The following is a 12,027-nucleotide window of genomic DNA, read 5'->3' on the forward strand; positions in this document are numbered from 1 at the left end:
CAAGCATAATTTCTGTCTTGTGTTTTTCTCCTGGACCCCAGACCTCAGGTGTAGAGCCCAGGGGCAGTGGTAGCAAACTTCTCCAGGGATATGGAGTAGGCACTGCTGACAGGAGCCGGGGCCTCAGAGTGTCCACCTGAGTCAAAAACAACCTAATTCTGAATCGCACACACATATTTATTTACCTGGCTGTCACTGCAAGTTTCCTCCTCACTCAGCCTGAATCTTTGCATATGCATCTAAGATGTTCATTTCGATTGTTATGTTCCTTCTCCTGCAGCTTCCTGCCTTAGTGTGTACTTTAGATAATGAAGCCTGCCTTCGCCAAAGGAGCACCAGTGTGCACAAGGATGGAGACGTTGTGATTGGGTGTTTCTTGTTTCTTTATTACTATATCTACTATACTGCAATCTTTGTTATAAAGCCTACTAGAGAATTCTATTTTGTTCCGTAAGTGTCTTCCTCATTCATTGGTTTTCTTTCCGGACATCAGGATAGATAATTGCTACGGATCCATATTGCATTAATATTCTCTATAGTGCCGTCTGTTTTGCCCATCGCCCCGACATGTGTACAACAGGCCAGCCCACACGTTTGGCCTCTGTTTATACTTGGGAATGAGGGAAGAGAATATTCTTCCTATTTATTTCTGCTTCTACCTTCTCTTTTCACTCTTGAAACCTGAGAGGGATCCCACTCTCCACCATATTCCATGGTGCATGACCTTCCTGCATGGCATTAGGTGGTGTTCTGCATCTCAGTTGAACCCTGTAGATTAATGGAACTCTAAGAGCCTATTGCCAAATATTCCCTAAGAAAATGAAGGGTTTGCTGTTTCTCTATATCTCTAACTGTAAGCTTCCTTATTTTATTATTGATTATTTGCTGATATTTCTACCCCTTCTGCTTGGACAATCTTCTTCCTGTAATCATTCAGTTACTATTTCCAATACACTTTAGGGTGTTCCAGGACTCCTGCCACTGCAAGGTGAGCCCAGAATAAGTGTGAATCCTGTGTGAGACTTTTCCCCGCCAATGTGTTTCTTCCTCAGTTAGATGCATGCATCATTTCTCTATTTGGTACTATCTTATCAAGTCTCACGCCAGACACAGAATTAAATAGTGAATTTTCCAAAGTGTCTGAGAATTCTAGCAAATGACTTGTGGTTTTGTGAGAAAAGGAGGGATCAGTGGAATAGTGAGTGATTGAGTCTTACAGAAGATGCTGACCCACAGTGTTCTCATGGCGGCTACCCATAGGAAGGGTTAAAATTAAATACAGAAAGATCTTCCTTGCTCATACACAGTGCCACAGCCGTGTTCTAAAGATTACACATTAGGATGTTTGATGGACATCCTGACATGAGTAGAAAGTCACTTTAACCTGGCCATATCCCAAGGAGTTTCTTTCTCACCTGTCTAGAAGATGCAGATGTTTGATCTGTGAGTTACTTGGTCAGTTTTGGGGGGTTACACACTCTTCTTCTGGTCATGCACAAAGTTTGGACGCTGCCACTTTTGTGTCAACTGGTATTTAAGGGGCCTCACTGGCAGGAGGAGTGTGGGATCTCATGTGTAGAGAGGACACTCTGCCCAGACCTTTCCCAACCAGAACCCTGAAAACCCTATGAAGGGACATTTAGCACTGGAATTGGGACTCCAGGTGTGGAAGCTCTTCAGATCTAGTGATATAACCATCTCTGAGCTTTCTCTTTCTTTTGTGTAATCATGTATGTGTTGACTACTGCTTTATTAGACTTTGTTTTATTACTTTGAAGCTGGTGATCGAGGCATTTGTCATTACACCTTGGATGTGTATTTTTCTTCAATCATTTTTTCAAATGTGTGTTACAGATGTGCTTAATACACAAAGCTTGATTTAGAGACCTGTTACTGAGTGTTTCTTGTTGCTGACAGATCAGAACTATTTTTGAGTGTCTGACTCAGAGAACTGTGCTCAAAATCTCCTAAACCCTGTGAGAAGAGTAATTACTCATGTCACTTATTGAAAATTATAAGAAGGATTTTATTGGATCGGGACATAACCCTCAGTATAGAATACACTGAAATGTGATTTGTTTGGGGAGGTGGATTCTGAATGGTGGACGGGCTTGTGTGTGCAGAGAGCTAAAAGGAGCATGGAGGGGGGACAGTGAGGCAGTCTGGCAAAAACCCCCTGAGCAGATTCTAACTGAAGAGAGCCCAGTGTGATCAGACATCAGCTGAGTATAGTAGGTAATGAGAACATAGTCAGATATCTAGCATTATCAGATTCCAAAGACAGTTCAGCAAAGCAGGGTCTATTTCTGTTCCTCAGAGGAGAGGATGAGCTGCCTACTCTTCTGTTGTCCTCTGCTGTCCCCACATACGCTCTTGGAATCAGGCTGCTTTTGTGGTTGGCCCTGCTCTAGAGCCCTGCACCCTGAGCTCTGTCTGGGGCTGAAAAGAATCCACTTGCAGTTCCAAGGTGCTCTGCCCAGGCTGATGTATCCTCCAGGAACAAGGCTTTAGGGATCAGAAGAGAATGTTTATTCTTGCTAAAATGAGAGGGAAAAAGTAAGAACTTTTGGAAAATAAGTGCTAGTTATTATGCCTGTATAATTCATATCCTTCAACCTATCATAGTTAATTCTCACTCATTTAGGGGTGTTCCAAATTTTCAAATTAATTTCTCCGGTCATTTAAGGAGGGCAATAGGTGTGTGATACTTAGAGCAATGTTCCTGATTAAAGCTAAAGAATGTGGATGAGTAAAATGGCTCTGCTCAAAGTTGTATATTCTTTAAATTACCTTATGCATATCATCAAACTGCATACTGCAACAAAATAATGGGCATTTCCAAACAACCCTCAGGGAAGTAATATTTCCTCAGCCTTTACATTGGGCAGCGGGCCTAAGGTGAATTTGAACAAGTGGCATCATGCTGCTCTATGGGCATGTCCTGTAGTAGCATTTGGATGGATCACATTGTATGCATTATCTTCAGATTATTGCATTTTATGTCATCCTTCATCAATTTTTTATCTTAGGAAAGTCGTTCTAATTTGCAAAAAAACGTTTGTATATTATGGACCAGAAAATATTGTTAACCAAGCATTTTTGAAATGAATTCATAGGCGCTTAGCTTGTTGTAAATATTTTCACATAAATCGTGCTTAACCTGAAAAAGATATGAGCATCTAGGTTGCAAAAAAATACCGTTCATTTGCCTTTACATTTTTCCTATTCGCAATTCATCTCAATGTATAACGCTGAAAACACTTGTATTAAGTTTATTACTTTAATAATCTAAGACATTATTTAGTATCTCTGGAATTTTTTTGTGATCAATGTGTGTACTCACTTAATTTCAGTATGCATAATAGCTCACTTTTACTATGAATAACATAATTTAATATTTCATGCATTTTAAAAAAATCATGATAAAAACAATAGATGATAATCAGACAGATTAGATAGAGAGACAGGTAGATAGAGACAGATAGATAGATATAGATGGAGAATTACTTTCTCCTAATCTGTTCCACTGATGTATCTATTAGCTGCTTTTTCTCTGAATAACATGCTCCTTTCATGTTCTGAAACAGTTTCACTACTTTTATAGATTTCATAAATTTCAGAGCACTTGTGTAATATTTGTCTCTGATACAAAAGTCTCTCTTGTAATGTTTCTGAGCAGGGACAACATTGATAGAATTTTTATATTAACATTTATAAAATATTCTTTTTAGTACTTTTATCTCTTTACTTGAATGTAAAGGTCCTAACATGTCATATTGTACATTTTGTGAAGTCTATTGCTATTCTATATGTGTTTTTCTCAAAGGACTTTCACTCGTCAATTTTATAATGGAAATATTTTTTTATTCTCATTTACCCAGCTTTTCTTTGAGGTCTCCATCAGAATTTTATTTTACTTTTACGCGAATAATCTTATTCCTAAAGGAATGCTCATACCTGCTTGTCTCTTCAATTTTTTTTCTCTCCGTACTTGCTGAATATTTCTTCTATGGCTTAGAAACTCCAGTGCAACAGTAAGTGATTCTGATACTAACAAAGAAATCTTGTTTTAACAACTTTTTCAATGCACATATTCCTGATATACCGCTTCTTTAAGAAATTTAATCCCACAACATTCACAGCGGATTGCCCTTTGTCAATACTATGTTCAGTTTTCTTAACAGAACTCTCTCAGGAGGAGAAGCGTGAAGCAATTGTCTGTCCCATCATTCCCTGGGAGGAGAGTGAACTTGTGTTCTTGACCTTCACCCATCTTCATGTGACTCACTGCTTTATGCTTTAAGTAAAATCTAAGTTTTGACTTGAAAGTATTTTAGTTTTCTCTTTAATTTTATGTTTAGTTCTCAAATACAATTAATTGTGTTCATAGATGCAGTGTTATGTGCTGCTATATACTGATATTATCTAATAGGTAAATCAAGTGGATTAATGTATCCATCACCCCAGAACTTCTTCACATGCATGAGTGTGGATAGCAATTCTGTTGGTGATATGTTGAACTAACAACATTAAGGAAGTACCTTTTTTCTGGTTTCTTTTTGCTGGTATGGAATACTATATGTAGTTCAAAATATATACTCTTTTTCTCCTTGCAAACTGTGAGGATATTTGAAAGTATCACATTTTCTAAAGACCTACACAGTGTCATTCTACACACAGATTTTATTCTGAATATATATAGTAAGGTCATGTTAACTGTGTAAGAAGTATAACAGAATGATGAAGCAACTTTTCCAGGAATCTTGTAAGGCAACTGAGCTCCTCCATGAGAAATTCTGCCCCATCATTCATCTAATTCCAGTGACGTTCTGAAAGTCAATCTTTCACCCTCATCATCTCCAGACCTGGGTTCTAATGATATGAGTGCATGGAAAGAACACAGCATTCAGTCCATAAATGGTACTGGACTTGATTGGAAGATGATCACTCCTTGAGTCTTGTCTTGAAGGACCTCTGTGCTCTCTCTGCAGGCTGACGCCCAGCAACTACCAGAACTACCTGGCTTTCGCTTTTGCCATAGAACAGATAAACAGGAATCCTCGTCTTTTACCCAACATTTCTCTGGGCTATGAGTTCCACAATTTCATTAACAGTCATTGGATGATGCTAGAAAGTTCCTTCATTTTGCTCACAGGACAACACAAGATCCCTAATTACACATGTGAGAGAGGAAGCAAGTGTGCAGCAGTACTGACAGAAATGTCATGGGATACCTCGGGTCAGATTGGACCACTGCTGGACCTCTACAGATTTCCCCAGGTGAGGGCTGGGTGGACAGGAAATGGTGGAAGCACATCCATGGGGCTTCAACTACCAGTAGCAGAAAGGGTTAAAAATGAGACAGGGATATGCATCTTTCATAGTGTATTGTGCACCCGCATCTGAACCCAGAGACTTAACAAGTTCCATTGAATTTATTATTTATTTTTTTGACCAAAGAGGAGGAAAGGAAGAAAGAAATGTTTCTGGGTTGTCTGAATATATTCATTCACTTCAAAAAAAGTCTCCTGAGGGTGATGGTTAGCAAGATGGAAAGAACACGAGTCTCCTACAACTTGTGGGTGTTACTCCGGACTACTGTAGCGCTTTTCATCAACACTTCAGGTTATCACCAAGTTTTCTTTTCCTTTAAGGTCACCTTTGGCTCATTTGATCCTACACTGACTGACAGTGGGCAATATTCTTCTTTGCATCAGGTGGCCCCAAAGGACACGTATTTGGCCCTTGGCATGGTGTCTTTGATGCTTCATTTCCACTGGACCTGGGTGGGTCTGCTCATCGCAGAAGGCCAGAAGGGTCTTCAGTTTCTCTCAGATATAAGAGCTGAGATGGACAGGAACAGAGTCTGTGTAGCCTTTGTGAAAATGGTCTCAACTGTGGCTGTCTCATATTTCTCATTTACAAAGCAGCATGATGTTCTGACTGCCGACCCTGCATCAGCCAATGTTGTGGTTATTTACTATGATACTGATAGTACACATGATGTAAAGTACAACATGGTGCAAGACTCAGTGACGTGTAAAGTCTGGGTGACAAACTCACGATGGCATGCTGACCTTTCTGGGAGAGATTTCATACTTGACCCCTTCCATGGGACTCTTGTTTTTTCACATCACTATGAACAGATTTCAGGTTTCAAAAAGTTTGTCCAGGAAGCTACCCCTTTCAAATATCCAGAAGACAATTACCTTTTTGTGTATTGGTCCAAAAATTTTGATTGCTCCTTTTCTGACTGTGCCTTGAAGGACTGTACACCTAATGCCTCTGTGGCTTGGTTGCCTCCTAATCGTTTTGACACAGCCATGAATGATAGGAGCTACAATATATACAATGCTGTGTACGCTGTGGCCCATGCCCTCCATGCGATGCTTTTTGAAGAAGTACAAAGGCCACCAATGAGAAATGGACAAGTGAGGATGTTTCACCCCTGGCAGGTAACGTGCATTCTCTTGGATGATGTGCACTGTCATAACGGTGCCCCCTCAAGTTATTCTATGTGTTTCACCCAAGAATACTCAAACCATTTCTGCAAAATACAAGACCTTGTATAGCACACTTATTGTTAAGAAGTCAGTTCTTGAGCTGAATTGAAATGACTCTCAGTCAAGCATCCTCAGGCAATGAGGAGAAAGCAGGAGGCCAGCTCACTCCTTCTGTCTAGAGGATGTCAACGCCTTACCTGTGTAACGTTTTGTGACTTTCTTAAAGGAGAGCTGGAAAACCTGCAGTCAGTTACAAAACTAAATGGTGTTACATTCGAAAGTGCATGTAATTAAGTTTCATGTTATTCCATAAACTCTTTTGGTATTGTTGAACTCATTTTGTTGGTAGATGCTATGGGAGTAGTGCAGTAGACAGTGGATGTTGTGGGTTTTAGATACTTTGATTTCACTGTTGATGTTTTCATCCAACAACTGCACCCCTTGTTTGAACAGGCTTGCAGAGAATACTTTTTTTCTGAAACTGATTGACATTTTTTGAACATAGTGACATTTTAATCCATAGACATTCATGTGCTCCTCTTTCATAAATAGCAGTGTTAAAGTTGTTTTAGATAAATTTGGATTAAAGATGCCTAGGGACTTTCCCCCATCCATATTTTGTGTCCTTTCCCTGGAGCCCTGCTCACATAGAATGATGTGTCTCTTCTAGCTGCATCGCTTTTTGAAGAACATCCAATTTCACAATCCTGCTGGAGACCAAGTGAACTTGGATAACAGAAGGAAACTGGACTCAGAGTATGACATTCTCAATTACTGGAATTTTCCAGGAGGCCTTAGACTGAAGGGTAAAGTGGGAACATTTTCTTCACATGCTCCCCGTGGCCAAAAACTGACTTTATCTGAGGATATGATAGAGTGGGCCACAGGAAGTACAGAGGTATGTTGTAGCTATCATGGCACACTTACTTAAGCACAAGTGAGCTAAACACTGTCCTAGGTTTTCTGCCCCCAGCTGTGGTCATGTAATGGTCATATGTGGATATTGAATAACAATAATAAGTTTTTAATTTAAAAAAATTGTTCAGAACCTTTTGGATGAGTGGGAAAATAATGTATTTACTTAATAATATTTTGGTAAATTTATATTTCATATTATGAAATTAATTTGGCATTCAATTATGTAGCTTTGTTCATGTTGCAAATCAAGATTATATCTCTCAAACTGAAGAAGTAAGTAAGAGTGTAAGAAGTTACTACCATATGTGTTTTTCCTTAGACTCCCCGCTCGGTATGCAGTGAGAGTTGCAATCCTGGATTTAGAAAAAGCCCTCAGGAGGGAAAGGCTGCCTGCTGTTTTGACTGCACCCCTTGTGCAGACAATGAGATCGCCAATGGCACAGGTAGGAGCATGTCCTGTGGACGCACTCTCACTTTATTTTCTATTCACTCCATGCATCCAGGAAATGGAAAAATCTTCTGGAAAGCACCAATGATAAAAATCTTCCTTCACTTATCAAAGTATTTGTTATACTAAGTGCTACTGCCTGGTTGGAAAACACATTTTCCACTTTGAAATGCACTCCAATTCATTTTCCTTTTATTTCACTCTTATTCATCATTTTTGTTTGCCTTTTCCACTGCTAGGAATTCAGTGACAATGTGCTCTATCCATGGTCTATGTCCTCAGATATTCTTATTTGTTATTATGAGATAGAATATCACTGATTTGCCTCATACCACCTCAAAAATTCAATAGACAGATCTCTGCCCGCTAATTATCTGGAATAATACATAGGCACCGCCACACCTGACTGCAGTGATTTATATTTCTATTCCCAAGGAAAGCATTATTTTCTCAAAAAAAGCCCGTTTCCCTACTCCACAGCTTCTAAGTTCCATCTCCATTGTGTAGTTTAACACAGAGTAGTGTTCAATCGAACTCTGTAGAACTACAGAAAGTTCACAATCAAGACAAGGTCAGGCACACTTCATCAGCCAGGGCCTGACAGTATTCTTCACACAGAGTGAGTTTGAGTGCAGATGGGGTTGTCTTTGATGTGCAACATGCTCATAGCCCAGCACGTTCAATTCCTACGATTTAATCTCCATTCTCCTAGAATGCATAGGTTAGTGGGGAGACAGAGTACGGCATAAATTCTAGTCTGTACCACAGAACTGCAAGGATGATAGGCACCCAGAATAGGGGATTTAACAAGTGAGAGTATCTACATTTCAGGAGGGTGTCATAGGCATTTTTACAGAGGTGACAGCATTAGTATTATATCACAATAAAAGAGGTGGCATAAATCCTTTTAGGATTATTATAATTGGCCATAATGGCATAGTCACCATTCATGGAATATTCAGATACCCTGAAGGAAAATACCATGTTATTAAAACACAGATAAAATGAGGATGAGGATTGAAACCTATGCCTATAAATTGATAGAAATCTAATGTAGAAATTATTGCATACCATAAATACCAGTTTGTAAGTATTTAGCTTACTTATAAATCATGACATGGTGGAATCATCTTCCTACTGAATATTATGTAATGTGAATTCATGGCTGATATAAATTTTGTTTTCAAAACATATTTAGTATGCTTTTCAATGATCTCTGCAATACATCAAGATAATTATGTACTGTATCATGTAATTATTTTCAATAGATATTTCCATAAATTGTAGGAATATGATACTTTATACAAATATTGTATGTTCACATGTAGAGAACAATGCACCCAATAATATCAGTTAATACATGCTTCCAGTATGTATAACACTCAGTCATACATACTATGTAGAATAGATCAAAGCACAAATTAAAGATCATGTGCGACTAAAAATCCTGTGTGTTAAAGCTGAAACTACACTGAGACAAATCTTCATTCTATATTCCATTTGCTTCTGTGCTGGTCAGTATTTAAATAAAAATGCTGCTGTTCTTCCTTTGAAATGGTCATCACACACTACAAAAAAACACAGTAAGTTGGACACAAGAAAATAAAAGATGGGATACAGTATGAAAGGAATTTTTAGAAAATGAAGACCGAGAAAATAAAAGTTAATGTGATTCTGGTAGTAAAAATTGACAACACAGCACAACTGATCAAGAAGAGAAAAATTGAAAGGTTGTATATCTGGAGAACTTTGGCCATTAGTACTTTTATATAGAAACTTTTCATATGAAAATAGAAGTCATTTCACAACAATCTATGCCTTCAAACTTATACAGTCACAGGAAACTTTAGCAAAAATGCCTTGAAATTTATATAGTGACAGGAAAATTTAGCAAAATACTCCTCAGAAAAAATAAAATTTACCATACTAATCGTATCTCTATGTTACCACGTTTATTACCTAATGAGAGCCCACAGTGTAGTATTTCACTCCAAATATTTATTGATTAATAACATTAGCAGTGAAATGTATATGCACTCCAAAACATATTATTTCTGACGTGATTCTTTCAGAAAAAAGGGAAAGAGGAAAATCAATTCATCTTAAGACAGGAACTAGATCGTCTTACTCATAGCTGAAAATGCACTTAGAAGAAATAAAGTTCACAGTCCAATTTCCTTTTCACACTAAATTCACATATTCTATTTCAAATGGAGGTACGTGCTTCAGGGGCAGCATACCATGAGCAAACTCAGTTTATTAAATATGATTCAAGGCACCAGGTCATGGGAAAAATAAAGCAATGCTAATCCATGCAGACAATATCATAAAATTGTACATCACTGGGATTCAGAAAGAAGCAACACAAGTATTTCTTACCAGATAAGTGAAGAAAAATCTCTAACTGCCCCTTAGAAATGGTATTTATCATATGCTATAGCTCATATTACAATTTGTGGTCTATTTCTGAAAGCAGGAATGGGATAAGAACTTTCTGTATCATACATCTGCCAGATGTTACACACTATATCATGGTCAGTGCAATGAAGAAAACACACAAAATCAAAAATGTATTAGAAAGGGAGAAACATGAATGAGATGAATTTAAAGTGATCCTTGTTTTTAAGTATAAAATCTATGTAAATGAATAAAATGATACTGGATGGCTTGGTTATGGAAGACAAGGCTATCGAAAGAAAAACCATTTCCACACCTCAGTCGTATGGCACTCAGAGATAAAAACTTGAAAATTGATTTCTGTAACGTTTACAGTCATTAAATACGTACTGATATATCCTGTAGTGATGTGAAAGATGAGGGAATTAAACTATTGAAATACCCTTTTCACAATAAAAATCATGATGCAGAAAGCACATTCACAGATGGAGAGGCTCAGTAATGGAACTACTTAACATACAATATGTTTCTTCACATGTATTTCCCCGGGACTTAACAAGTCATGTTGGCTTCCTAATATGAGGTATTTATTGAATATCTGGGGAATCATTGGTAAAGATTTTATTTAGATCAAATTAGTGAAGTAAGTGATAAAGTTGATCTTCTCCTACTCTGTAAAAATAGAATGTTTTCATGGATATGTCACATTTAAAAGGAGCATAAATAACAAATAGGACTTATTCTCTTTGCACTGTTCTTTTATTTTGTTATAGAAAGCAATGTAAAAGTGAGGTGTGATGATGCATGCTTGGAATCCAGGTCTCTGGGAGGCTGAGGCAGAAGGATTTTAAGTCAGAACGCAGCATAATGACTTAAGGGGATCCTTTCCTCAAAATAGCAAACTTAAAAGGATTGGTAATATATCTCAGTGCAAAGTTTCTGAAGGCAATCCCACATACAGAAAAAGAAAGAGAAAGAAAGTACAAAAGAAAAAATTAAACAGCGACAATTTAGTTATTGAAGTCTAATGAGTTTGTGAGGAGGCATCTATAAAAAATAATAATAATAAACTTAGGCAATTGACAATTTAATTTCTGCTAGATATGGAGCAGTGTGTGAAGTGTCCAGATCACCAATATGCCAACACTCAGAGAAACCACTGCCTGAGAAAAGCTGTGACTTTTCTGGCTTATGGAGATCCCTTGGGGAAGGCTCTGGTTGGCACCACCTTGGGTCTCACTACCCTAACAGCTGCTGTTCTTGTGCTCTTTGTGGAGCACCGAAACACTCCCATCGTCAAGGCCAACAACCGGGCTCTCAGTTACACCCTGCTCATCTCCCTCACCTGCTGTTTCCTCTGCTCCTTGCTCTTCATTGGCCGGCCCAGCACCACCACCTGCATCCTGCAGCAGACCACATTTGCAGTCGTGTTCACTGTGGCTGTTTCCTCTGTCTTGGCCAAAACCATTACTGTGGTGCTGGCCTTTAAGGTCACCACTCCAGGCAGAAGGATGAGGCAGTTGCTGACATCAGGGGCACCAAACTTCATCATCCCCATCTGCTCCTTGATCCAGCTCACTCTCTGTGGAGTCTGGATGGGGACAAATCCACCCTACATTGACACAGTTGCTCACTCTGAACATGGCCACATCCTCATCGTGTGCAACAAGGGCTCCCTCACTGCCTTCTACTGTGTGCTGGGATACCTGGGCTCCCTGGCCCTGCTGAGCTTCACCGTGGCTTTCCTGGCCAGGAACCTGC

The 12,027-nt window shown here is 38.7% G+C and overlaps 1 protein-coding gene across 1 annotated transcript in view; it reads left to right on the top strand.

Annotated features, from left to right (window-relative positions):
* Nucleotides 1-12,027, top strand: part of LOC102015341 (vomeronasal type-2 receptor 116-like) — a 131,480-nt gene that overhangs the window by 7,282 nt on the left and 112,171 nt on the right. Inside the window, exons 3-8 of the mRNA XM_013507204.1 lie at nucleotides 281-450; nucleotides 4,992-5,280; nucleotides 5,655-6,455; nucleotides 7,174-7,401; nucleotides 7,741-7,864; nucleotides 11,368-12,025. Coding sequence (XP_013362658.1) covers nucleotides 281-450; nucleotides 4,992-5,280; nucleotides 5,655-6,455; nucleotides 7,174-7,401; nucleotides 7,741-7,864; nucleotides 11,368-12,025 — 2,270 coding nt within the window. The remainder of the gene's footprint in view (nucleotides 1-280; nucleotides 451-4,991; nucleotides 5,281-5,654; nucleotides 6,456-7,173; nucleotides 7,402-7,740; nucleotides 7,865-11,367; nucleotides 12,026-12,027) is intronic.

Source organism: Chinchilla lanigera, unplaced genomic scaffold (genome assembly GCF_000276665.1).
Source record: "Chinchilla lanigera isolate Chin_1 unplaced genomic scaffold, ChiLan1.0 scaffold00123, whole genome shotgun sequence".
Classification (NCBI taxonomy): domain Eukaryota; kingdom Metazoa; phylum Chordata; class Mammalia; order Rodentia; family Chinchillidae; genus Chinchilla; species Chinchilla lanigera.